Below are 27,028 nucleotides of genomic sequence, written 5' to 3' on the forward strand. Positions count from 1 at the left end.
TGTCACCTTGTCTCATGAATCTCAATTTCTGCTGCAACATGCAAATGGTAGGGTCAGAATTTGGAGTCAACAGCGTGAATCCACAGACCCAACCTGCATTTTGTCAAACGTTCAGGCTGGCGGTCATCATGTAATGGTCTGAGGAATGTTTTCTTGGCACACATTGAGCCCCTCACTATCTATCGAGCATTGTTTGAATGCCACAGCCTATCTGAGTATCATTGCTGACCGTCTGAGTCCCTTTATGGCTGCAATTTTCCCATCTTATAATGGCTACTTACAGCATAGTAATGCACCATGATACAAAGCCTCATTACAAAGCCTCTCAAACTGGTTCCATGAACATGATAATGAGTTCAGTGTACTTCAGTGGTCTCCCCAGTCACCAGATTTGAATCCAATAGAGCACCTTTGGGATGTGGTAGAATGGGAGATTCTCAGCATGAATGTGCATCTGACAAATCTGTGATGCAGTGTTCTCAACATGAACCAGAATCTCAAAGGAATGTTTCCGGCACCTTGTAGAATCCATGCCTGAAAGAATTGAAGCTGTTCTGAGAACAAAGTTGGGCTCTACTCTGTATTAGTATGGTATTCCTAAAAAAGTGGCTGGTGAGTGTATATAGAGGTTGACTAATTTACAGTTATTTTGCTATTTGCTATTAGATATTTTGCTTGAGAGTTCCCAGTGAGATAGTTTAATATGTTTTTGTTTATATTTTGTCTTATACAAATTATTAAATTCTAAATTAATTATGTCCAAGTTAACACTGTACTTACAACATATTCAATTTTGACATTATTAAATTTGACATTAATTTGGAAGTTAGTGCAGCAGGCATTGTTGCTGCCTCACAGCTCCAGGGTCCCTGCATCCCCATGGGTTTCCTCCTGATTCTCTGGTTTTCTCTCACTTCACAAAAACATGGTAGTTTGACTAGTCTAAAATTGGTGTGAATGAGTGTAGGAATGTGTTTGATTGGACTGGTATCCCATCCAGGGTGTATTCCCTCCCACCCAATGTTCCTGGGATAGCTTCTGGATACACCGTGACCCTGACCAGGATAAAGCAGTTAATGAATGTGGAAGTTGAATACAACCTATATAGACTAATATGTGCATTAACAATATAAATTAAATGTCAACATGTGCAATATTTTCCCAGGAAGTCCTTGAATCACAGAGCTGACTCCACTGGTGTATGTGCCAAGGTGCTTTTATAGAGAATCATAGAGTAGGTAAAGTGTGCATGTGTGTATGTGTGTGTGTGCGTACATACAGAGTATATAAATATAATTTATTTTTTGAATTATAATGATAATGCAATAATAATTTATATTTTAATTAAAATATATTATTATTAGTAGTAGTAGTAGTAGTAGTAGTAGTATTCAAATTAATCACTTTTCTGGCTTCCTGGTATGGAAGAATTTAAAAATACTAATATTTACACTCAAAGATAATTGGTGATAAAAGATATTGAAAGCATATGGACTTCAATTATTCTATCTGATTCTTTTCCACTAGAGGACAGCACTGTACACCTGTAGCCAATACTTTTTTTTTTTTCATTTACTTTCATTCGTAGTTTGTAGACTGATAAGTCTAAATCAAAGTCCAGTTAGCACAAAGCACAGCTGGTTGATCTTGTGCTTTGGCTTTCCTCTCCTTTAAAGTCTCACCTACTAAGTTCAGTCTAAAGGGGTCTATGGTAATCATGGCTCCCACAAACCCTTTTGAATAGAAGTTCATGTCTCAGGGCAGCTAAAAGTTGCTTCTCAATGTCCAGGAAAATCTCTGTTTATACAATTGAAAATGCACCCCTTGATTTAGACATACAGTATATTCATATATAGTATAATGACATAATAAGGAAGTTGTTATACTCACGTAATATAAGTTAAAAAAAATCATCATAAACAAATAATTTCTTCTACAATGACACAGACATATAGACACCAAAAGAGTTAACTTATTTTTCTTATATTTTATTGAATCTTCTCTACTATTTTTTTTTTATCAGTCCACATTTTCATATTAATCACTACTATGTTAAACCAGTTTCCCCTTCACTGCAATAGCAGTCAACTACTTAAGAGCTCAAACCCAGACCTTCACTCCAACTCTCATATACTGCAGATTCCCAGGAAACTACATGCCTTTCTTTATAAAATGATGAGATTTCTGGATTTTTAGATGTCACTGGGGGCATCATAACATTCACATATTTAAATATTGATGATTGACACGTGAATTTGTAAGTAGGAATGCACAACATTTTTGAATGTCACATATTCACTGATTGCTTCAGCCATGCTTTTCCCATTAGATTAATTATTAGTCAGTGTAGGAACTTAACATGCCAAGACATTATGCTCTGACAGTCATATTGCCCTGAGCTATACATTAAATATCCACACAGTCGATACAGGTAAGATTATTAAGAGAGATGGAGAGTCGGTGCTGTGGTTGGAGCTCTCATTAGAAACACATCTCTAACTCTATCTGTACATCAAACACAGTTTTCTTTTCTTTTTTAATACTAAAAAAAAACCAAACGAACATTAATTATTATAAGAAGAGCTTGATCTCAACTCATTGGCAAACAAACATCACAAAAATTAAAATAACACCTAAAAAAAAAAAGGCCACAATGCTAAACAGTATGTCACCTTTAAGTGGTGTTTGTTGGAAAAGAGGAGCAGTTCAGAAAGAACTGGACCTGAATGAAGTGAGCACACAGAATAATGCCAGAATGTCTGATAATGTTGTGTACTTGAGAGAGAGAGAGAGAGAGAGAGAGAGAGAAGTAGACAGAATGATAAGCCTTTGAAGTGGCAACATTTAAAAGACAGGTAGAAGTGGAAAGAAGATACGGTGTGAGTTACTGTAGGTGCTTTTGGTGAGAATACAAAGTACTTGAGGAAGTGTGCAGGACAGAAGGCACAGTGGCTTGGAGTGTAATCTTTAACGACCACCACGTCAGGGGCTACCAAACTCATAAGGTGCTCTACACACAAAACAACACATGCACATTTATATAGTAAGGCCAGCAGTAACAATCAGTACCCATCTTTATCAGTCAGTGGCACAAGAGGCAGGAGTAAGGTACAGCTCATTCAATCACACTATCTGATTTTGGGGTAGAAATGTGTGAGAATGCCATAAACATTAATAGTACAGAAAGCAGGGAGTCACTCCCTTATATTTCAAGTCAGTCAAACTGACAACAAAGTGATATGTCCTTGACACACTTTTTGCAATAATTAATAAATAAGTTATCAAATAAATGATGGTGCCAACACTTTAGTGCTGAAAACTAGAGTTTGATTGCATGCCTGATTAGATCAATAGTTGATAAGTTGATTTCATCAACATTTTTCTTTTGATTGATTGATTGATTGACCACTTTATAGTATGATTAGGAACAGAGATTTGAATCTGCAGCATTACTTCAAATGAAAGTGACTCAATATAAACAATAACTCTTAAACAAAAAGTTTGGTCTATATTCAAAGGCAAATGAAAATCTACTTTGGGAAAACAATGAACTTTGCACAGTGTTTTTAAGACATTCCAAACCAGTATTCTACCACAACCATTATTATTATTACTGATATTGATATCACTTTTTATTCTTTAAGAACTCTTCTTAAAATAAAATAAAAAAAAACATTTAAAAAAGAACTTTTTTTCTCTTTTTTTCTCTTTATAAAAGCTACACATTTCTATTGGGATGTCTATGAAGGTGTTAGTGATTTTATTATTAATGTTTCTTATTGTTTCCTTAAAAAACTATTGATCTTAAAGATGCCATAGTTATTTTTTTTTTTTTTGTTCGATTTGCCCTGATGCTTAGGGACCCATGTCTTTCTCGTCTCAAAGAAAAGAAAACGTAGGAATGACTGATTGGGACTCAGTCTCTTTGAGTTGGACTCAATGTTGTCGAAATATTTCATTCGATATATGAAAACCAGACCTCAATCCTTCTTAATGTCTCCTCAGTGATCATGATCCAGTTTCATCCAAAAAAATCATAGTGGTATTTCTGATGTAAACACTGCAATTTGTTCTCTGTCAGCTGGCCATCTGTTCTCATGTTTCAAGTCCAATGTTCCACTCCTTTAGGCGCAACAGACAGGTCACAGAAATTGCAGCCACAATGTTCCAGAACTATCTTACCTTTAGAGTTCTTATACATAAATTGGAATATACTGTATATATGAAATATAATTTCCTGTGTCGTAGAATTCCCCTAAAAATAAATACAGCACCAGGCACTGAGACAGAATGAAGTAGAAGAAGTCTTGTTCACTAGAAGAATGCCAGACCTAGCTGACAGTATATGTGGGGAAAATATTATTTGCTCTGTTGTGTATTGTTAAAAATGGTCATCATCAGTACCATTTAGTCATCACAGTATACTGTGCATACAGCCTGGTAAAGGTATGGTAAGAAATTATGCCATCCATTTGGTTAATGGTGCAAGTGTTGGCAAAATGCAAAATTCAGCCAGATGGATGTTGTAGACTACACTGGCTTTTATGTTAAGCCAGCCTTTTCTTCATTTAACACAAGATATTATATTAGTACAAAAAAATATCTCATTATTATACAGTTTAATGTTTCTGCTTTTTTTTTTTTGCTCTTCCTGTTCTAATGATTACCATTTCCAGATGCTTTTGACATGGGAATGTCTCACAGTAGAAAGAAATATAACTTGGCAATTACCTTAAATGACAAAAATAAAGAAAAAATATATATTTAAAAAAAACAGCAGTCAAGAAGGCCTCGGGACTCCTGAAGACTAAGACTAGCATAGAATACTGGATATATGTCTGTGTGCAAGTCTGTGACTATGTATGAAACTAGGACATGATGTCCTTGTGTTGGAAAGAACATGATCAGCCTCATTTTAGTTTTCTGTGTCTAATTTTTCCAATAGATCCTTGAATCTAGCTCTGTGTTCCTCTGGGGCACTTTAAATCGCTCAGTTCTTCACAAGCTTTTCCCTGTCCTCAGGCAACTCCTCTTGCATCATGTCTGATAGATCCTTTGTCATGCCCTGTTGATGGGAGTTATCTTCAAGGTTGCTGTTTGTTTCCTGTCCATCCTCTATTTCTTTTATTTCATGATCATCTGTGTTCTCCAGTTTGCCATCACCTTGTTTAAGCCCTTGTTTTGTGGGTTCCATCTCTAGGTCCCCATCTTCCAAGCTGACCCCATTTTCAGTCCTTGACCTGTATTTTATCCAGTCATCCATGGCCATGATTTCATCCCCTTCACTGAGGAACTTCCACAGTGCCAAAGGGTCATGGTTCATTCCATACAGGGTCAGCCTGGGAGAGTGGTTGTCACTTGTTACAAGGCCCCCCCGTTTACGGCGGGACTTGCTAGTGTGATTGACTTGAAGATGCATTGCCATCAGCTCAGAAGAAGAGGTTCGAAATGGACAAAACACACACTGATTTAGAGTATCTCCATCTCCTTTTGTTCCCCCTGCTGGACTGTCAGAGCTGCTTACTGCTCCTCCAACTTGTTCCACTGCACCTACACTAGACACAGGGCGGCGGGAGAGGTCTAGGGGTCCACATTCTTGGGAAGCACTAGAGTTGATGCTGCCCTGATATCCATTAGCTGGCATCATACGACTTGTAACAAGCGGCTTACGTCTGGATATTTTGGGTATTTTTGGAGGAGGTGTCTCACCTCTCCATCCCCTTTCTAGTCCTCCTGGGTACAGTTCCTGCATCATACCAGACAGAAAACGATACTGACTCTCCAAATTTCTTTCCTTTTGAACTTCTCTGGACTTCAGATGACTCTCTTTCTGTTCTGTGGATCCTGTGGCCAAGGTCTGGCTGTGTCTGAATGTGGGGAATGAGCCCTGGTTTGCACTCGATGGTCGATGCTGTTTCTCTCGTGGAGAGCCAGTCAGTGAGGGAGTGAGGGTTGAAGATGAGGAGCTGGGAGAGTTTGCCATTGCATTTCTCTCACGATGGTGCCGTTGTAGATGGTATTTAAGAGAGCCAGATTGGGTGCCAGCATAGTCACAGTGGGGACATTTGTATGGTCTCTCACCTAAAAGAGAGCATACATCAAAATACTCATTAAAGAAATGGAATCTGCAGTTTTACTCAATAACAGCAGATGGCACTCTTTATCATTTTTGACAGTCTGAATTTCTTCGAAAATATTACAATTTAAGTGACTGTTGTGGTAGAGGTCCCTCAGAGAAGAGAGTGAATGTATTGTTGCATAGGGTATGCCTTACATGTATGACTTAATTACTTGTAGCAGCCTCACCTGTGTGCACACGTAGGTGTACTTTAAGGTGATGGGAAGATCGGAACGATTTACCACAGTAGGGGCAATCCTTCATTCCTGTACCTCGCACCCGCTCTCTTGAAGATCCAAAAGATGTTGCTCTCAGACCATTGTCTCCTGGGGTAAAAATAAAAAGATTAAATAAAAATCTTATACATTTAAATACAAGAGTAAGACAGAATTTACCAACTATGCTGTGAAATTAGAACCTTCCCTTAAATTAATACTATTTTTGGACCAGAAGGGAAAGCAAATATCAATGACATCAACAGAAAGCATTTGAGGTCTCATTAAGCTTAGAAACAGCATGAACGAACTGTTAGAATCACTAAGAGATTAATAGATTATGCAAAACTCACAACATACAACAAAAAAAAACATCATAAGAAAATCAATAAATTGGCTTTTTAAATATATTTTTATTAGATTATCCTTACCAGAGAGATGTGCTATAGAAGAATGGAAACCTCCAGGTGCCCCCACTCCTGATTGGACCTGTTGAGATTCTAGTCTGCCTTCATTTCTGTGTCCTCTTCCTTCTCCTGCTTGGAGTCCGGCAGTTTTTTGTACACCGTCCTCTTCTTTTCTAGCACTCACATGTACACTTCGATACTTCCGCGGTCTCTGAGAATGAACACGAGCATGAGCTACTACCTGCTGAAGATTCTGGAAAAGCTTCCCACAGTCGGGACATTCCCAAGGGGCCCTGGAGGTTTCCAGGTCCTCTTTGAAGCCAAGGCCACCTAAGTAGCCATGCATCTGCTCAGCATCCCCAACAACAGTGCCCTGTGAGGAAGGGTATTGGTGCTGCGCCTGGGATCTCTGCTGCTGCTGGCTCTGCTGCACTGCAGCCAGTCTATGCGCAACCAGTTCCCACATAGCTGCCTGCTCTCGTCCATCCAATACCTCTGCTCCTCCTCTCTCTCCACCGTTACCTATCTCTGCCACCTGCGCCACTGCCTGAAGGCGTTCCATGCAACTAGCACCACTGCTATCATTTGGCAACCTGAGGTAACCCCATACTGAAGATCTGCTTGATCCTTCACTGAATTCTGACCTCTCTGTCCGATTCCCTGTCTTTGCACTTCCACCTGCCACACTGTGTGCCAGGAGCACATTAGAATAGAGAGCTCCTAAAGCATGGTTCCCAGCAGGACCTTTGGAATGGTCAGACCCTGAAGGTCCCAGATCTCCCAGACCAGCCTTCAGGCCCAGTTTGTTGAGGTGCACTTTCATATGGTTCTTGAGGAACCAGGGCTCCTTAAATCCGCGGCCACAAACCTGGCACTTGTGGTCAAGGGAGGCCTTGTGCTTGCGCATATGACCCTTCAGGAACCAGGACTGGGTAAACCGCTGACCACAAGTCTCACAACGGAAAGCTGGAACAGCAGGTGCTTGTGATGAAGTTGTTTGGGGTTGCAATGTGATTGGGCGGGAAGGGAAGACAGGATGTGGCACAGGCTCTTCAGGTGGGTGGCTTTCCTGTAGGTGAACAGCTAGACGTTCCTCCTTATTGGCTGAGAAGGGGCACAGTGTACACTTGTATGGGTTATGGAGGATCCGCACGTGACGAGCTAGCTCAGAGGCAGTGCGGAATTTACCCTTACATGCATGGCAGCGGAAGGCAAGAGCTGCCACTGGAGGGATGGGATCTTCCATGAGGGCAGACCCTAATGGAGAAAAGGTTGAAGAGACTGGTGCTTCTTCTGTTAGAGGTGGAGTCAGCGGTGTGGTTTCATCCATTTCAAACTGAGGGCAATTGACTGTTTGACAAGGATCCTCTGGTACATTCTCTTCTCTCTGATTCTGGTGAAATGACTTGTATATTGAATTCGGATTGAGCTTCCTGTGTTTTTGGATAACAGTATCACTGAAATGATTTTTCTCCGGTTTAACATGTGCAGTTTTGTACAGGGTATTAGGCTGGCGGTCCCTGTCCAAACTATGAGCTCGGGCATGCAGGGAGAGAATGCTCTGAAAGCGGAACCTCTTCCCACAAACATGGCAAGGGAATCTGAGGGCGGGGCCACTGGTAGAACCACCTTGGACAGCCACACCTTCGTTGTTGAAAAGCTGCAGGTCTAGTTCATCATTGCAGGTGGCATTGTCCCCAGATGAAAGAACCTGCTCCAGTGCTCCGAACCCAGGTGGTGGTGCAGATGGAGTGGCTGGAGGACTGCTGTCTGAAGAGGGAGTACACAACTGCTCTTCCTCTGGAAACAGTGCAACAACTGTAGTGGGGGATGGTGGACCTGACAACTCCTCATCCTCATCTTCATCTTGCTGGTTGGCATCAGCAAAAGGTGACAGTTGTGTATATGGGTTAGTTAGAGGGCTAGATTGGGCAGAGTGAGGGCTTTGGGGTAAGGTGTGAGGGCTGTCATCTAGTGAGGGCATTGAGGGAGGGGACAGGGGTACCTCAGAGGAGAGGGCAATCACACATTCTCTAGGAGAATCCATACTCTGTGCCAGACAGAGAGTGACAGCGGTCAGAAATATGAGAAAGGTGGCATGCCCAAAATTATGACCATGCTTTTCTTATATAGAAGAGTGGGTACTCACTAGTAGTGTGTGTATTCCATCATTTGCTTCCTTAAATGAGACAGGATGCACGTCCGAAATGGTCTCTGACACCACCTACAAAACAGAAACAAGTGTGTATGCACTTGCACTGGGATCACACTTCTTTCTGATTATGAGAAAATCATTTTACTACCATTTTGGTTAATATTCTATACAATAATATGACCTTAGTGTGTGTTGTGGGTATTGTATGCATGAGTATGCATGCCTGAATAGTATGTAAAAGCTAAGGGTACAGCAGGACACAAACTATCCTAAACAGGATGGGCGCGAGATGTTTTGATTTCCCCACACACCCTTCCTGCACACACACACACACATATATAGTAGCTGTTTAAATAAGAAAGAAATTATAATCTATTACCCACTCCCACAACCCAGTCAGAAGTAAATGTGTAACGTCACAATCACACATGCAAAGACACCTTCATTAACACGTACATGCACACATATACACACCAGGACAAGAAATATGCTCTGTATGAGGACATGTCCAGACAGAGCATGAAAAAATGCTGAAAGAAAATTGAGCTCATTAATAATTGTGGCAAAAATCTGCTGAATAGAGGAACATGTGTGGGTGCATCTGTGTTTCTGTATGTGTGAGTCACAGTTTGTGACAGTTTGTGTTTTTCTGTGTTGATGACAGTATGTTTCTATTTTTGCACAGAGTGAGTGCATATGAATATAGGTAATTGTGTAAATGTGATTGGTTTGTGTGCATACGAGATAAACGTGGCCAGTTGACATTTTAGTTCGATCTCGTCTCTGTCACTACAATATCAATAGCACTCTCTTCTGCCCTCCTTCTCTCCTCTTTAATACACCATTATTGTTCATTCTTTTCTTTCCATCTTTTCACCTCGATAGACTCCCATCCCCCTCTCCTTTTCTCTCTCTTTCACTCCTCCTCCCTCTATTACTCACTAATTTTCTTTCATTCTCTCTCTCTTGCATCGCTGCCAGTTGGCACTATGCCAGGGAATGCTGCTATCAGCTGGTAGATTGGGGCCTCATAACATGGCGAAGGGAGAAGAGAAAGAAGGGAGCGAGACAGACGGAGAAAGGGAGAGAGGGGGGCTTGGAGGAGAGACTCACATCTGAATGAGCCATATTTGAGTGGTAATTTTCTCATGAAAAAGGGGGCACGAAGCATTCCCTGCTCTAGAGTAAAGGATGCTGAACCTCTTTGGTCTGATGGTATTATTTTCATATGAATATTGTTTGTGCCAATGCATTGTTCCACCATGACAGATTATGTTTGTGTCTGACCAGGCCTGTCATTCTAATAAAGGTTTTTTTTTCCCCTGAATTTGGATAGAAGGAGTGATAAGGTGCTAGACAGAGGGGGGAGGGGAAAGATGAAGGCAGGAGAGTGATAAAGCAGCACACACAAATAATACACACACACACACATTTGCAATATGGCAGCAAGTCACCAGATGATTCATGCATGTTAAACACCCTTGTCCGAATGGCCACATGGTACGCTACAGTGGAACAACATAGTTTTTGTCAACTACTACTAAAAGGAAAAACTAAATTAAGACAATATGTGGGCCATGCCCACTTCAGGTTTAAATTCGAATACAGATACAGATACAGATAGTGGCATTGCACTACATCCCTAGAACACTGAACATCCTATGGTTTTGCTCTCAGGAACTAAACTTTATCACCACATCCAAGTAGATATCTTACTGGACACTGCCATTCATACAAATCAAAGCTTATTATATACCATTGAATGTTCTTTTCAAGGAACAGACCGAAGTTCTTACTTGCATAACAACTATAATGACTATAATAACAACTATAATAGGTGTAATTAAACAACAGTAACATGGGCAGAATTAATAGCATGTAAATTGCCCACTGTCAACCTCCTTAATTCTTATATGTAAAAAGATAGACATACACTGGGGGAAAAACTGACATTAATATTATTGCTGAAACCATTCTAATATCACTTCACTCAAGGAATTATTTAGCAGTTAGAAACATTTAAAATGTTTATGGTGACCTTAAAATCTAGAGCAGGGCTCTCATTTGTTAATAATATTTTTGAAACTATATACTTGAGTGATCTCTACCATATGAATAGTCATACCTGATGACTTTAGAAAGTATAGATAGTTGATTCAGATACATGAATGATATAGAAATGGATGCATTCTTAGTTTATTAGATCACACATTTACTGGATTCGCTGTTCTAAATCTGTATACTCTGTAACCATGTAATGTATCTAAAGGATGAACAAGCGGCTATTCATGCAGTGTGTAACAGATGCCCTTGAGAAAATTTATGTGAAAAGGGTGTGTGTGCTCGTGTGTCTTTGTGGGTGTGTTGATGTGCCTCTGTGTGTCTGTGTCTCTGCCTGTACCAAAATCGTTGGGTATGGATTATACTATGCTCATTTCGTTGGCCGTGTGGGGCTGGGTTTGTTTGTGTGTGTGCATGTGACTTGGACTTGCGGCATTCGCCTATGGTCACAGGGCAAGCTTACACATAGACGCAATTCATTTCCTTTTTTTTTTAAATCTTGGCCTGAACTTCAGTCTTTGCTTACTCCTCACTCTCTTTTTCTTTTGCACATGCATAACATACACATAGCAGTGACTTTGAAATACACACGTCATTTTTCTTTTCTCTCCCACTCAGTTTCTGCACCTCAGCCGCTCCCTCTCCTGCAGTCTGTCTCAGGGTGCCCGTGTGCTTACTTTCAATACTCCTACCTCTTACTTTGATAGTTGGTGGTTTCATTATGTTTAACAACAAGCATTAAAGGAGCACTTACAATGGGCCTCATTTATCCCTCAACTTTTAGGCCAGGGCTCAAGGTCAGCTCCATAGCAGTTGATGCCATTATAGAGATACAGTCTAATCTCTGAAAACACTATTTCTGTAATTTCTTTCAAAATCTAGTCATGCAGAAACATTACTGTTTTGCTATATTTCTAACACCTAGTTTTGAAAAGATCTGCTACCTGTTGCTACTTCACATAGCCTTGTGTTTTGCAGTGAGTAGACATGCAGCTGCCAAGTACGAAACGTCAGAGTGAATCTGTGTTAATGGCATTTGTGTTACACTCAATAAATTGCCAGTGTATCTGGTTTAAATATGGATACTAAAAACAAAATGTATAGAATCTCACATAGTATGTCTAATAGGTCAGAGTTCATTTAAAGCTACAAGTGGGACTTTTTGAGTGTGTGGGTTTGGTAAGCGTTGTACCGGAAATCCAAGTCATTACTAACCACACACCTATAAGTGGTGCTGTGGCAAAACACTCGTTTCGTTCACTTTTAATTGGGAAAGTAGCTTCTAGATTCTGGTTCTGGACATCTACTGCATGACAGGTTTTTATTTTCCCTGCCGTATCCCACCTGACCCAGCTCATTAGTTAGTTAAGTTCTCAAATGTGTTCAGCTTTGTGGATTGAAATGAGTAATAATAGGAAACTGCAAAGCATTAATTTGCACTTCCCAAAAACAGTTTATGTCCATGTCTCACCCTTGCTTCAGTGGAAGATCTCACCTGGATACTGTAGACTTGTACCTAAGAATCTCTGCTGTAATCATAAAGACTGTTTTGTACTCATCCCAGGATGCTTATTCACACTGTGCTCATATCAAACAAACAGTCTTTTCAACATAGTACTGTTTCACTTTAGTTTTCTATAGGTATGTATTGTCTGGTGTCACCCAGAAGAGGCTGGGTTCCCTTTTAAGCCTGGTTCCTATCAAGGTTCTTCCCCATGTGATCTCAAGGAGTTTTTCTTTGCCCCCTTTGCCTCTGGTTTGCTTATTAGGGACCTAAATCTCATCCAAAATTCAGTGAAGCTGCTTTGTGACCATTATTGTTAAAAGCGCCATACAAATAAAACTGATCTTAGTACTAAACCTCCTGAACCCCAAGGGACAGGGGATAGTTCCACACCTCCATTCCTCAGGCTTACAGCATACTATTAACTTAACTGTTTTTCTTTTTTCATCCAGATACTGTGTGAGGGACTTGGAAAAAGCACACAGAGGATTAATTCTGAGTAAGTAAAGTAAAGTGCTGAGCCCCAACACCTGCCCTTAAAAGGAACAAATGGGAGGTAATGCAACTGGATGAGCTCTGATTACATATATGAATCAGAGTAATTAGGGCAGTGATTTGTGCATGCTTGCATCAAATAAACAAAATCTATGCTAGGATGTTTAAATATAAACAGGGCAAGCAATATGAACCCTTCAATTGACCTTCCCACTTTATTTCTTTATCTATTGTTAACTAAAGATAGCCTTTGCTCATTTACTACTCTGACGAAACAAATCAGCTGAAACTGCAAGCCTGTGGCATTTTTGCAATATGTGCAAAGCTCTTTCCACAGACCCAGGAGGGATGTAAGAGAGGTATCGCTTCCTCTGTGGGGGAGTAAGAGCAGATCTACCTCCAGCTGAGTGTTAATTGCCCAATTAAACCAATCAGAACTTTCATTAGTAAAGTCGACTTTATAGTTCCAACAGATGCAACCCTGGAATGCATCTGCCTACCGTTTTAAAACTGAAATGTCCGAATGAAGCCGCAGTCACATTGCCACTCAAGGTTGACGAGGTGGCATTTTTGCTAAAAGTTATCACCTATACCAGGCGTTCTCAGACTTTTTGCAGCCAAGGACACCTTTAACATTCAAATAAATTCCACAGCCCCCCTCCAACTATTCAAATATTATGCTTATTATTTAAATGTGTACAATAATATTTTGGCTATTTATGGTAACCACAGAGCTTTTTATTCCTGAAATTTCCACCAGTAGAACACTGGATTGAAGTTGACATTATTTATAGGCCTACTTGCACTCTCAGAAAAAAGGGATACTAAACTTTACTTTTCCTTGTTTGTACTCCTTAAGTACCTTTATTATTTATCTTTTGTCTGGTTTAACACGTATGGTGTATGTAGTGTACCTTTAAACTTTTACTCTGACAAATTAACTACAGTCCACATATGCACCTTAAATTATTTTTAAAGGCAGACTATATCTACATTTCAAGTTCCTGAAAGATAGATATTAAAGGTACAAAAGATGTACCCTTGAGGGTACCACCCCAGCGACAAGGTAGAGTTTAGTACTGTTTTTTTTTTTCTGAGAGTGTGCTTTGGAGTTACTGAGATTTTGGCAGAAAAAGTGACCAGTCTAACAGGCTAATGAGTATAAGAATTCAGTAATAAATATATTAACCTGGATAATAATGGGTTGTGATTTCAAGCACTCACAAAGTAAGAAAAAAAGAATTAGGCTACGAACCCCCAGGCTATGCTTCACGGACCCCATTTTGAGAATCACTGACCTACACTCTCAGGAAAAAAAAAAGTACTAAACTGCACCATCAAAGGTACATCTTTTTGTACATTTGCGATCTACATTTCACCTAGAAACATGGATATAATGTGCTGTTTAAAAAGATTTAAGCTACATAAACGGACTGTAATTCATTTGTGGAGTAAAGCTTTAAAAGTACACCACATGCACCTAGGGGAAAAAAGCTACATACTAAAGGTGTAAAAGGGTCTCCGCTTGAGGGTAGCACCCCTGCGACAAGAAAGGGTACGGTTTATGACCCTTTTTTCTGAGACTGTAGGTCCAAGTTGATATTATTTATACACCTGTGAGTTTTTGAGCTTTTGCGTAAGTAACCAGTCAGATCACTGAACTATAAGAACGCAATAAAATGTGTAACTTTGAAAAAACCGGGTTGTGATTTCCAGCACTAACAAAGTGAGGAAAAAAAAGAAGAACTGTATGGATCCCCTGGTTGAGATCCCACTTTCAGATCAACTCTCCTATACCATAGAGTTACTACACTGTAAAAACAAGTGTTTGTTCTTTAAAGGTGGCTACAGGAATCTTGTTGACGAAGATTTTTTGAAACATGAACATTTCATGAAAGCACGTTTATCTGAATTCCATAACTTTGATCAAAATGGGTTGTGATTTCCAGCACTAGTGTTTGTTCTTTAAAGGTGCCTACAGTAATCTAGTTGGAGAAGATTTTTAGAAACATGATTGCTTCATGAAATAACATTTATTTGAATTCCATAACTTTGATCAAAACGGGTTGTGATTTCCAGCACTACCAAAGTGAGAAAACAAAAAGAACTGTATGGATCCCCTGGTTGAGATCCCACTTTCAGATCCACTCACCTATACCATAGAGTTACTACACTATAAAAACAAAAGAGGAGATCTTTTAGTGTTTGTTCTTTAAAGATACCTACAGGAATCTTGTTGGAGAAGATTTTTTGAAGCATGATTGCTTCATGAAAGAACCTTTATCTGAATTCCAAGTGCCTTTTAGTGCCTTACATTTTGTCACCTCACTTTTAAAAGGTTAGCTGGAAGCCTCAAGGGGAAAAATAATACCCCCTCATGACTGCCTAGCCTGTGCCACCTTCGAAAGTTAATAAGAAAAAAAAAAGCTACGGTTTAGTGGGAAAGCTGGACAGGATTTGGGATTTGGGATTGTGTCCTACTTTAAGGAGCGGAGGGCGACATTTGATGACATGTCCGCTCGCTTATCTCGAGAGGAATTTCCACCACGGCCTTTGGGCGTCAATAACGCGCAACCATTTTCAGTGGCTTTCTCGCCCTTCCCTCTTGCGGCCATCTCAATTTTTAAGGAGAGAGAGAGGGACAGAAAGACAGAAAGAGAGAGAAAAAGAGGGGCTCATTAATAATATAAATAATGGCTCGCGAACAAACGAGTGCGCGCGCGAGCATCGGCTTGAACCGAATCACAAAACAACAACAGAACGGTGCGTAGTGATTTTAGGGTTTGATGCTCGTTGCACGCGACTGAGGGATGTTTTTTGTTTTTTTTTTTTTTTTCTTCCTGATTTTCTTTCGACAAAAGATAATGGGGGGGCAGCGGGGGGGAAAGGAGGGGGGGGGGGGGGGGGGTGGAAAAGGACACGCGAGTGCGAAGAAGGAGCAGCTGAAAAGTGCCATCACGGGTTTCATCTTGAATTTCGCTGCCAGTACCAGCTCCAAAAGCACAACCCCGTGCCTCGTAGACCAACAGGCACTTTTCGAACTTGTGCATGTAGGAAACAGAAGGTGGTTGCACGCATCCGTGTTATTATTTATTTTTTTTTGACCTCAAATAGTAGCATGCATTTCAAAAACAGTACTTAGGGCTACTTATTTAGCAAAGCGCAGCGGGGCATGCAGCAGCCGGAGCTCGTAGCCTTGTGCGAGCTTCCTATAAAGAGGTGAGAAGAAGCCTAGGACAAGTGGTCCTGCTGGAACTGCGTGTACTCGCAGGCTGCAATAACAGTTTGCACTCAAGTTCAAAATTGCATCGTGTAAAACATCAGTAGTTGTAACTCGGCTCAATATGCAGTGGTGCAAGTCAGTGATTTAGCGACATTATAAGCTATAAGGATGAATGATTATCTATAATGCGACCTCAGTGCACTTACAAGACCCGGTTTCGACACACACATGGAAGAAACTACTGGTGCACAATGATCTGATCCTTAGGTTAAGAAAACATGCATCAGATAGCTAATTGATGCATCTGATAAACTGCCTCATCTATTATCTGATGCATGGTTTCCTAACACAAGGATGCAATGCACATTGGAATAAATTAACACTTAGTAGATATGTGTGTTTAATCGAGCAAGTTGGAACTTAAGAAAAGTTCTTGCTTATTTTCTGTCTATCATTCAGATTTTCAAGTTCAGCATTACTTCAGGACACTTTTATTCCACTCCTAAGTTCCTCTTTGGGACGTGCAAAAAAAAAAAAAAAAATCTCCCTATTGCATGCAACACTCGCTCGAGACATCAGAAATTAAAGTTTTTTTTTTAATAAATGATCATTTGCAACCCGAGCCCTCGTGCATAAAGCTTTACCCAGACTAAAGCCTAAAGCAGCCCATTCTGGTGGCAAGGGCAAGGCGCACATACATGACACACTACACGCTCGACTGCTGAATTGTGCCTTGTGCTACACGGGTTACATGTCCTATGATGTGCCCCTGTAGGGATGCGCGAGCCGCCAATCACCCCGAGACGCCACATATCAACATATCACCGTTTTAAAAAAGCGCCAAGTGTATGTAGCACGAGAGCTGGGTGTTTTTCTCCATTAGCCCGGATCAGCACCCAAAAAAAAAAAAAAAAAAAAAAAAAGTCGTCGTCGGTTATTTGTTGTTTATGAAGCTCACAGTAATCACTACGTATCCGGAAAAAAAAAGAAATTACATGCGGAACATTGACAAACACATGATCATGTAATCATTTATAAGTGCGCGCGCAGTGCAAATTAGCGAATAGTTTTAAATTTATAAGAGATTTTGTGATGAAAGTGAGACTCAATGTACTTACGGGAGAGGCGGCGAGGAGATTAATGACAAGACACGTCATGATTACGTTTCGCTTGAATTAAATACATTACGAGTTGGGGGGGAAATGGAAATCGAGGTAGTTGTATACAAGCTTACGCCGTTCTTCCCCCTCCCTCCCTCTCTCTCTCTCTCTCTCTCTCTCTCCTCCTCCTCTCCTCTTCTCTCGCACGTCTCTCTCTCTCCTCTCTCTCTCTTGCATTTTTTAAAGATCCATTTGTGTAGTCGTGAGTGAGAGTGAATGAGTGAGTTAATGAGTGAATGAAAGAGTGAGTGAATGAGAGTGAGTGAGTTAATGAGTGAATGATTGAGTGAATGAAAGAGTGAGTGAATGAGAGTGAGTGAGAGAGTGAATGAGTGAGTTAATGATTGAATGATTAAGTGAATGAAAGAGTGAGTGAATGAGAGTGCGTGAGTGAGTTAATGATTGAATGATTAAGTGAATGAGTGAGTTAGTGAGTGAGAGAGAATGAGTGAGTGAGAGTGAGTGAGTGAGTTAATGATTGAATGATTAAGTGAATGAGAGTGAGTGAGTTAATGGTTGAATGATTAAGTGAATGAGAGTGAGTTAATGATTGAATGACTAAGTGAATGAGTGAGTGAGAGAGTGAATGAATGAGTGAGTTAGTGAGTGAGAGAGAATGAGTGAGTGAGTGAATGAATGAGTTAATGATTAAATGATTAAGTGAATGAGCGAGTGAGTGAATGAGAGTGAGTGAGTTAATGATTGAATGATTAAGTGAATGAGTGAGAGAGTGAATGAGTGAGTGGGAGAGTGAGGGAATGAGTGAGTTAGTGAGCGAGAGAGAGAGTGAGTGAATGAGTGAGTGAGTTAATGATTGAATGATTAAAAGTGAATGACCAAGTGAATGAGTGAGAGAATGAATGAGTGAGTGAGTGAATGAGAATGAGTGAGAGAATGAATGAATGAGAGACTGAATGAGTGGGAGAGTGAGTGAATGAGTGAGTGAATGAGAGTGAGTGAGTGAATGAGAGATAGTGAGAATGAATGAATGAGAGACTGAATGAGTGGGAGAGTGAGTGGATGAGCGAGTTAGCGAGAGAGTGAATGAGTGAGTGGGAGAGTGAGTGAATGAGTGAGTTAGTGAGCGAGAGAGAGAGTGAGTGAGTTAATGATTGAATGATTAAAAGTGAATGAGCAAGTGAGTGATTGAGTGAGTGAGTGAGTGAATGAGAGTGAGTGAGAGAATGATTGAATGAGAGACTGAATGAGTGGGAGAGTGAGTGGATGAGCGAGTTAGTGAGAGAGTGAATGTGTGGGACAGTGAGTGAATGAGTGGGAGAGTGAATGAGTGAGTGAGACAGTGTGAGCACCGATGAGGGACAGAATTGGCAGAAGGTTGCAAACGCAGTTATAAATGGAAGGTTTTCCATTTTAAAAGTGTTCTCATGTGCAGGACGCTTGTGTTCCCGTGCACATCAAAGCAGGTGCATGTTTCTGGGATGGTTGCTGACAGCTCGATCGTGCACTGTGTTTGTTATAATAACTTGTGCTAGATCTCCTCCGCACGTTGCCACATCTGCGTCAAACTTTAATGTAATGTAGGCAGCAATTGATCACTGTTTATTTTCTCAGTTGCTCCAAAAAGCATGACAATAATCGACACAACTTCTTTCACTCGAAAGGTAGGTAGTAGTCCACATGGAATTGTTTCTAGTGGGAATTTTTTTTATTTATTTATTTTTTTTGGGAAGCATCCCTTTTGGCAGGAGGTTTTTTAAGAGTCTTGCATCCTGTGATTCTGCGCAGGTGCAGTAGCTTCTCTTTCCAACCTGTGCCCACTTCTTATAGACAGGCAAGCATTTATTTTTTAAAGCATGCATTTATTATTCCTTTTAATTATTTATACATGTTATTATTCAGGGTTCTTGCACAGAAATATGAAGTATGAAACTTGAAATATTGAATTTAAAGGCATTTGTTTCAGACCTATATATATATTAAATGCTGTTCTCTCTCTCTCTCTCTCTCTCTCTCTATATATATATATATATATATATATATATATATATATATATATATATATATATATATGTAACTATATACATATATATATTAACTTTTGTTGTTTTTTTTTTAAATTATGGATATTCTGTTGTCAAACTTATACAGATTCAAGACTAAAGACATTCCTTTATTTTCTGCATTAATGCATTGACACTTAATGACACTTAATGAGCTTTAAAAAATAAGCAATAAAACTAAACATGTTTAAAATGGTTAAAAAAAAAAGCAGTCTGAAAAAAAAGTCTGGTATTTTATGAAAAAAAAAAGTGACAAGAACTCAATTCTTAGCTAATTTAAGCATTTTGTTTGCATTTTATTTTTAATTTTTTGATTAATTCTATTTAATTTTATATATGCATTTGTAAAATATATATATTATACTCTAAGTCTATGGTGAGAAACTTGGTTGTAACACCACTGTTTGTCATTCTCAGACAGTTTCCTCTGTGCCATTTTACTCAGCCCACCTCGCAACACTTGACATGACGTTCCAAAATGGCCACCTGATTAATAAGCCCAATTCCAAACAGGACAAATAGACAAATAGGAAAATGGGCATCTCATGTGGGGACACATACCCATTATCATTTATTACTGTTTAGGAGGTAGGATGCCATCTGCCTAATATTATATTAATATGTGCACGAACAGGGTTTATGTATATTGTTACTTGTCTATTGTGTGTGTGTGTGTATGTGTGTGTGATACAGTAGCATGGCCACCCGCCCCTGACAGCTTTGATTGTTTTTTTCTTTCCCTTTTTTTTTTTTTTTTTTTTTTTTTGCTCCGCAGCAAAAATGCACCAATTAATATGCAGAGAGTGAGTGAGACAGAGACAAACAGAAAAAAATATACATGCAGGGGAGGAGGGAGGGAGGGAGGGAGGGAGGAGGGAGGGCATGGGGAGAAAGAAGAGGGACGGATGGTAAGGGAAGATGAAATGAGAGATGATGAAGAACAAGGCGTGAAAGGGAAAGAGTGATGGAGTGAGGTATGGAAATGGTGAGAGTTGGTCTATGGAAAAGATGTAGAAACGAGAAAGGGATGGAAAGAGAGAAGGATGGGGTAATGTGAGGGGATCAATATGTACATATTTAGTGGGAGATGGAGGGATCGATAGGGACGGGGGGAGAGGACGGGGTGAGAAGGGAGAGAGCGAGAGATGAGCGGATGGTGAAGGGGTGGAGTGATGTGGCAGTGGGCTGCTGTCTCTTTGTCGCAGTGTCAGGGGTATTGATACTGTAGTATTGCCATGACAATAGCACCACGGCGACGGCCATGACGACTCCGGGGAGCACAATGTGGCCACAAAACTGAGGGCACTGAGGCATCACATATAGCTGAGAGACAGTGAGAAGGATGTTTGGGGGGGTGGTGGGGGGGTGGCAGGTGCATGTCTGGAATTTTAGGGACAGATATATAATACTTGCCAGAAGCAGTCATACTCTAGGCACACATTCCTACAACATATATGATTCTATTCCAGTTCCCAAATTTCAGTTTTATTGCTGAAATGTAAAAGAGTGAAATGTGAAAGGGTGTGAAATCTGATTGGACTACACTCGGGCATACACTCTCAGAAAACTAGTACTAAACGGTACCTTTCCTTGTCTCTTGGGTGGTACCCACAATCAAGGTACATCTTTTGTGCATCTTTCACCTAGAAACATGGATATACTGATTTAAAATGATTACATAATAGTACATAGTAATTGTAAAGCTATAAAGGTACACTGCATGCACCTTTCTAGGTAAAAATACCTACTCAGGATATAAAATGTGTACCACTTCAGCAACAAGGAAAGATACAAGATAGGTTGAGTACCTTTTTTCTGAGAAGGTACTTGCTTAACTGCATGCTGTATCCTCATGCAGTTTCACATATCACTTTTATGATGTACATAGTTCATAGTTTTCAGCACCGTGCATGCTCTCGAAGATACAAATGGTGGCTTGTCAGCCTGGAAGTCAGTGTGAGTGGCCACCCCTTTCTCTCAGTATGATCTATAGTACCCTCCCCGCGCCCCTTCCCTCCTTAATATGATGTAAAAAGCTAATCGCATGCAAATGCCTGTTGTCCCGGTAACGGGGGCCGAAAAATCCCTTTGATGTTTCACCCAGCTCATTCTCTCCACGTTCCCCTTTGTTCTGCCGAGTCTCGCTGCTTTGTCAACATAGCCCGTCTATCCCTCACTCTCCATTCCTTTCCCTCTCTATCTTCACCAATCTTTGGCTATCTCTTCTCTACTACATTATCTCTCTCTCTCTCTCTCTCTCTCTCTCTCTCTATAACCCCACAAACTCTCCTTTTTTCTCTTACCCTCTTTCTCTCCCAAACTTCTTTGTCCATAACCTTTGCTCTCTACAACATTCAGTCCCTCTCTTGCCCACTCCAGATTTCTAGTGAGACAAAAAAACTTCCCTGCTCTCAACCATTCCTCCATGTACAGCATCCCCCTCTCTCTCTCTCTCATTCTTTCACTCTTGTTCTCCGTCTCCCCTCTCTGTGCCTCTCTGTCTGAGCCCTCTCACCCCGTCATTACCCATCATCCCATCTACTGTCTTTTGCCCCGTCCTCTCTAAACCCCTTCCTGTTTCTCACTGTGCTCTCCCTCCCTACATTCCTCCCCTCCCTTTCGCACTCTATCTCTTTCTCCCTTAAATATCTGATCCCTTCTATTGACCACTCAGCCGCTGCCATTTTCACTGTGCCACTAATGTTTTCCAATATATATCCCATAATGCCTGGTGCCTTCATGCCGCAATATTTGCTAAATGTCATTACCCCACACACTAAAATGGCTGCAAAAACAGACAACACTCTTGTTCATGTCCAGTTTTAATTCTTAAAGAAAAAAAAATCACACTGATCAAATGCAAATACACTGCAACATAGCATGCAATTATTAAATCATTAAAACTAATAAGAGGTTTTGCATTACCAAAAAAATTTTAAACATCAATATAATAAGAGTTACACTGAGAAGCTTACAAAAGGCACCTTGTTTCTTTGGTTAAGGCTTGTATTTACAGTGAGAAGGATGAATCATGCCAAGGTATTTATAGTTATGAAGAGACCTGCCTTAAAAGCGCTGAATTGAACACATTTCCCACTGTGCAAAGTATATTTGGATTAAGTCTGGCTGTGGGTTTAGCTTCATTCCTCATGTAGCTCACATACACACTCATACCACCTCTTATATAAAACAACTTAATAATTCTCTAGATCAAGGGTTTTTTTTTTTTGGAGCTCGACTGTTCCAAAATGGATTATGAGTTCTTGGTTAATGTCAGCTCTAACAAAGCGAGATTCAAACTCTTTATAGAGAGTCCTGGAATCCAGTGACTATACAAGATTAAGACTGTGTAAGTTCGAGTAGAATATAATAGAATATAGGAGGGTGGGGTGCACCAATTACATAACTCAAAGATTAAAGCAGAAACTCGTAGCATTTCCTCTTATGCAAGCAATCTTTGGATTTGGCTGGTGGAGCTGCCATGACAATCAAAGCCAGCTGGATCATAATGCATCTCATAAACAGACAAAGGAAAAATCGACTCTTTTCACACAGTGGGAGAAACTGAGTGAGAGGTGGTGGGTATGTAAATTCATATGGGAGCTATGCGAATTCATATGGCGCTAAATATGGAACTAGTAACAATAACAATCAGAGCTGTTTGGAGAAATCTGTTCAGCTCTCGAGAGTTTATTCAACTCCAGCACACTCCTTTATTTGAAGTACTGGGGAAAAAAAGGCCAACGTGGCAATTTTGTCAACATTTATATCATGTTGTTCAGTGGAATATGTGAATGGTTCCTGCAGTTTTTGCCTGTTAATGAAAAGATTAAAAGTGCTATTGATCCAAAATGTGCATAGCATCACCACAAATGAGCAGCTATTCACTGTCCTACAAATAGCCTTTTGGCCTTAAAAAAATAAGAGACACATTGTTTCCATGCTGCAGTTGCTCATTAACACCACCTATTGGGCAAAATTTGATTTAGGCTTTGGGTTGAGGTTAAAAAAAAAAAAGCACCCTAGGATTCATTTAAGAGCCTTTTTGCATCTCTGGAAGATTATGAGAAGAAATTAAAAAAAAAAAAAGTTCATCTTTGTTTTGATCAGAATTATATAGCGCAGGATGAAAGTCAGTAGACGTAACTCCACATCCATTCACAGTCATGTCACTTGCACTAAAGTACCCTAAATCAGGGGTTCTCAATCCTTTTGCAGTCAGGGACACCTTTAAATGTTAAATAAATTCTATAGACGCCCTCTGAATGTAATCCAACTATACCAATATTAGGTTAATTATTTAAATGTGTACCGTGATATTCTGGCTATTTATTAGAGCCATAGAGATTTATTCCTGAAATTTCTATGGACAGAACACATTCTGTCCAATTTGGCGTTATTTATAGGCCGACTTTTTGTTAATGAGTTAATGAGGTTTGGATTTACCTCATTCAATTCAAGCAACCAGTCAAAGAAGCTAATAACAATAGGAATGCAATAATGATAAGGCTAGATTGTTATTTCCCCCACTGTATCAAAATAAAAAAATAAATAAATAATTGACGCCTTGGATATGCTTCACAGACCACACTTTGAGAACCATGGTCCTAGATCACTGTCGTTATGCGCTGTTAATTTGTTTTTAATTGTGGTTTTTATTAGTTAATGGAAGGAAAAGTTGCATAGGAATTGACACCATAACCTTATGCGCCATTCAAACGCGGCTCAATTATTGTTCCCTTGAAATAAGACTTACATACATAACAGGATACACATTAGAGGAAGAAAGTGAATATTATTCAGTGAAAATGGCAGTTATTCAGTGGCTGCAATGACAATCGATTGATTTTTCTACAGAGCAAATAGGGCTTTGCTCAACAGTATTTGGTGTGAAACACTTTCCTTTGTTGCTATGGCACATGGCTACAGAAAAAGTGATTGGAAAATGCTATCCGTAAATTGTTTTTAAAATTTACAGGCTGCGAACTGGGATTTGTATTACCTTTGAGCTTGTACCAATATTGCTGTTGTCTCTGAAAAATATTAATAATACGCAATCGACATGTAACATCAAATTTACATATAACAGGGTAACATTAGGCCTATACATAAGGGTTATAATTTATAACATTCTTTGGTTAAAATGGAAGACATGAAGCAAGTATTGAGAGAGCAAGAAAGGCAAAAATACACAGTAACTTATGGTATAATATTGAAGTCGTTCTTGGCAAGCAGCAAATCAGTTGGAGGCAGCAGTGCATGAAAGCCTGAAACACATTACCCTGCTACACGCTCCAGTACCTGGCGATTAGTTGCATACAGAGCAACTGCGAGAGACAGAGCCAGGATGGCCCTGTGAAATGTAGCATGGCTTACAAAACTTCAGTATATACCGTATCATGCCATAATGTTGCTGAGTCATCTTCCAGTCTGTTAGTTACACATTTGTCCAGTTGAATTTTTAATCCAGCGAATTTCCACTGAAGAGTTAAGACTCTGTTTAGAAGGAAGAGAAAAAAGGCTTAATTATGTCAGACAGATATCTTATATATCTTATATATCTTATATATCTAAATATGTAAAATGTTTGTGAGGGAAAGGACTAACATTTGTGGTTCAGATGATATTCAAACGGAGGTCGATGGTGATGAGCTCTAAACAAAAATAATACGTTATTAAATATGTTATTTCTTGACTGTGTATGCGTCTGCGGCGTCAGAGATGCCATACGGCTGTAAAACATCTAATGTACCAGCCTACAGAGACTAGAAAGATCTATATATTATGCCTGTTGCTACATACACACTGGCTACTTTATTAGGAACACCTGTATGTACACTTGCTTATGCATGCAATTATCCAATCAGCAAATTATATGGCAGGAATCCAGTGCATAAAGTCATGCAGATACAGGCCAAGAGCTTCAGTTAATGTTCACGTCAAACATCAGAATGGGGAAACTTGTGATCTCAGTGACTTTGACAGTGATATGGTTGTTGGTGCCAGACTGCGGATCGCGTATTTTTATGCACAACATTCTCTTTTAGGCAATTGTGACTCAAATAACCACTCCGTACAGCCGTGGTGAGCAGAAAAGCATTTCAGAAAGGACAACACGTCAAACCCTGAGGTTGATGGGCTAGAACAGTAGAAGACCACATCAGTTTCCACTTTTGTCAGCCAAGAACAAGTATCTGAGGCTATTATGGATTGGAAAAATGTTACCTAGTCACCATTTCTGCTGTGACGTCCAGATGGTAGGGTCAGAACTTGGCATCAAAAGCATGAATCTGTGAACCCAACCTGCCTTGTATCAACAGTTCTGGCTGGTGGTGGTCGTGTAATGGTGTGGGGAATTTTCTGGCACACGTAGTGCCCCTTAATACCAGCCGAGCATTGTTTGAATGCCACAGCCTATCTGAGTATCGTTGCTGACTGTGTGCATCCCTTTATGGCTATAATTTTCTCATCCTATAACGGCTACTTACAGCATGATATTGCACCATGTCACAAAGCACAAGTGGTCTCAAACTGGTTCCATGAACATGACAATGAGTTGAGTGTACTTCAGTGGTTTCCCCAGTCACCAGATTTGAATCCAATAGAGCACCTTTTGGATGGTAGACTGGGAGATTTGCAGCATGAATGTGCATCTGACAAATCTGCAGTATTTATGTTGCACAATCATGTCAGCATGGACCAAAATCTCAAAAGAATGTTTCCAACACAATGTGGAATTCATGCCACAAAGCTGAGGCTAAAGCTGTTTTTCAGAGCAAAGTGGTGTCCTACCCAATATTATTATGGTGTCACTAATGAAGTGGCCAGTGAACGTATCTTTTAGCATTGTTTTAAAGGTAAATATAAAAGCATTAAATGTGTGTGTTGTAGTTCTCACTTGGGTATGGCCAGTTTGTGTGGAGTCTTTCTTTGGTTCTCGTGCAATGGAGGGAGAACCTCCTTCTTTCTGACTTCCTACTGAGGAAGAGTCTGAACAGCTACTCTGAACTGGGGGAGAGAGAGAAAGGCAGGGTAAAGAGAGCTGCTTTCATTCTGGTAGAGGTCTTATGCTGTGTATATAGAAAATCGCTACATAAGCATTATACATTTCACTGGAGACACCCTGTGGACATAATGCATATCAGACAGCAATTACAGCACTAGTAATGAAGTATTGCAATATAGCGCTAGTAGTGTTTGTGTATGTATACCAGAGATGCCATGATACTGCTTTCTCTTTTCCGGAAACAATAAAGACTCTGATACCTTGAGTATTTCCTGATAGTGATAACCAAGCCAATGTTTTTTCTCTCTGTTTTTTTTTTTTTTTTTTTTTTTTTTACTAAAAAGCTTTAAAATAAGCTCATTTTAATTGTCTAATTTTAAATTTTTAACTTCTGTACAGGAAGAAATGCACAGCCATCATTCATTCACTACTTCTTTATGCCATAAAGAAGCATTTATAAAGAGGTATTTATGCCAATATAATAAAAACTATGTAAAGAAAACTGTTTCTATTACTTAAAGTAGAAAAAAATAAAACATTCTAAACCTGCTAAAATAAATAGCATATTTTATAGTTTTTTTTTTCCTTTGGCTGCTCCCGTTAGGGGTCGCCATTGTGGATCATTGATCTGCATGTTTGATTTGGCACAGTTTTTACACTGGA

The 27,028-nt window shown here is 39.8% G+C and overlaps 2 protein-coding genes and 1 long non-coding RNA gene across 6 annotated transcripts in view; 1 reads left to right on the forward strand and 2 right to left on the reverse strand.

The window, feature by feature from the left end:
• The window catches only part of LOC113544421 (uncharacterized), a 29,916-nt gene that overhangs the window by 1,624 nt on the left and 1,264 nt on the right, over positions 1-27,028 (forward strand). For 2 of the 4 annotated variants that reach the window (XR_004577478.2, XR_008301156.1), the window contains exons 1-2: positions 15,873-16,174; positions 26,765-26,829. This is a non-coding gene — a long non-coding RNA (uncharacterized LOC113544421). Of the gene's footprint in view, positions 1-12,876; positions 12,960-15,872; positions 16,175-26,764; positions 26,830-27,028 lie in introns of those variants that run through there. The other 2 variants (XR_008301158.1, XR_008301157.1) reach the window with 2 other exon arrangements.
• On the reverse strand, positions 1,634-17,463 carry znf219 (zinc finger protein 219). The gene is made up of 5 exons (XM_034301075.2): positions 17,297-17,463; positions 8,890-8,964; positions 6,765-8,790; positions 6,307-6,444; positions 1,634-6,081 (listed from the first exon to the last, which is right to left on the reverse strand). Exons 1-5 carry the CDS (start codon positions 17,333-17,335, stop codon positions 4,991-4,993), a joined length of 3,369 nt encoding a protein of 1,122 aa, XP_034156966.2. The 5' UTR covers positions 17,336-17,463; the 3' UTR covers positions 1,634-4,990.
• Positions 22,164-27,028, reverse strand: part of arhgef40 (Rho guanine nucleotide exchange factor (GEF) 40) — a 34,913-nt gene continuing 30,048 nt past the window's right edge. The window contains exons 25-27 of the mRNA XM_026943234.3: positions 26,258-26,367; positions 24,967-25,013; positions 22,164-24,855 (exon numbers count right to left, since the gene is read on the reverse strand). Coding sequence (XP_026799035.2) covers positions 24,987-25,013; positions 26,258-26,367 — 137 coding nt within the window. The 3' untranslated portion in view covers positions 22,164-24,855; positions 24,967-24,986. The remainder of the gene's footprint in view (positions 24,856-24,966; positions 25,014-26,257; positions 26,368-27,028) is intronic.

The sequence above is a fragment of the Pangasianodon hypophthalmus genome, chromosome 28, assembly GCF_027358585.1.
Source record: "Pangasianodon hypophthalmus isolate fPanHyp1 chromosome 28, fPanHyp1.pri, whole genome shotgun sequence".
Lineage (NCBI taxonomy): Eukaryota > Metazoa > Chordata > Actinopteri > Siluriformes > Pangasiidae > Pangasianodon > Pangasianodon hypophthalmus.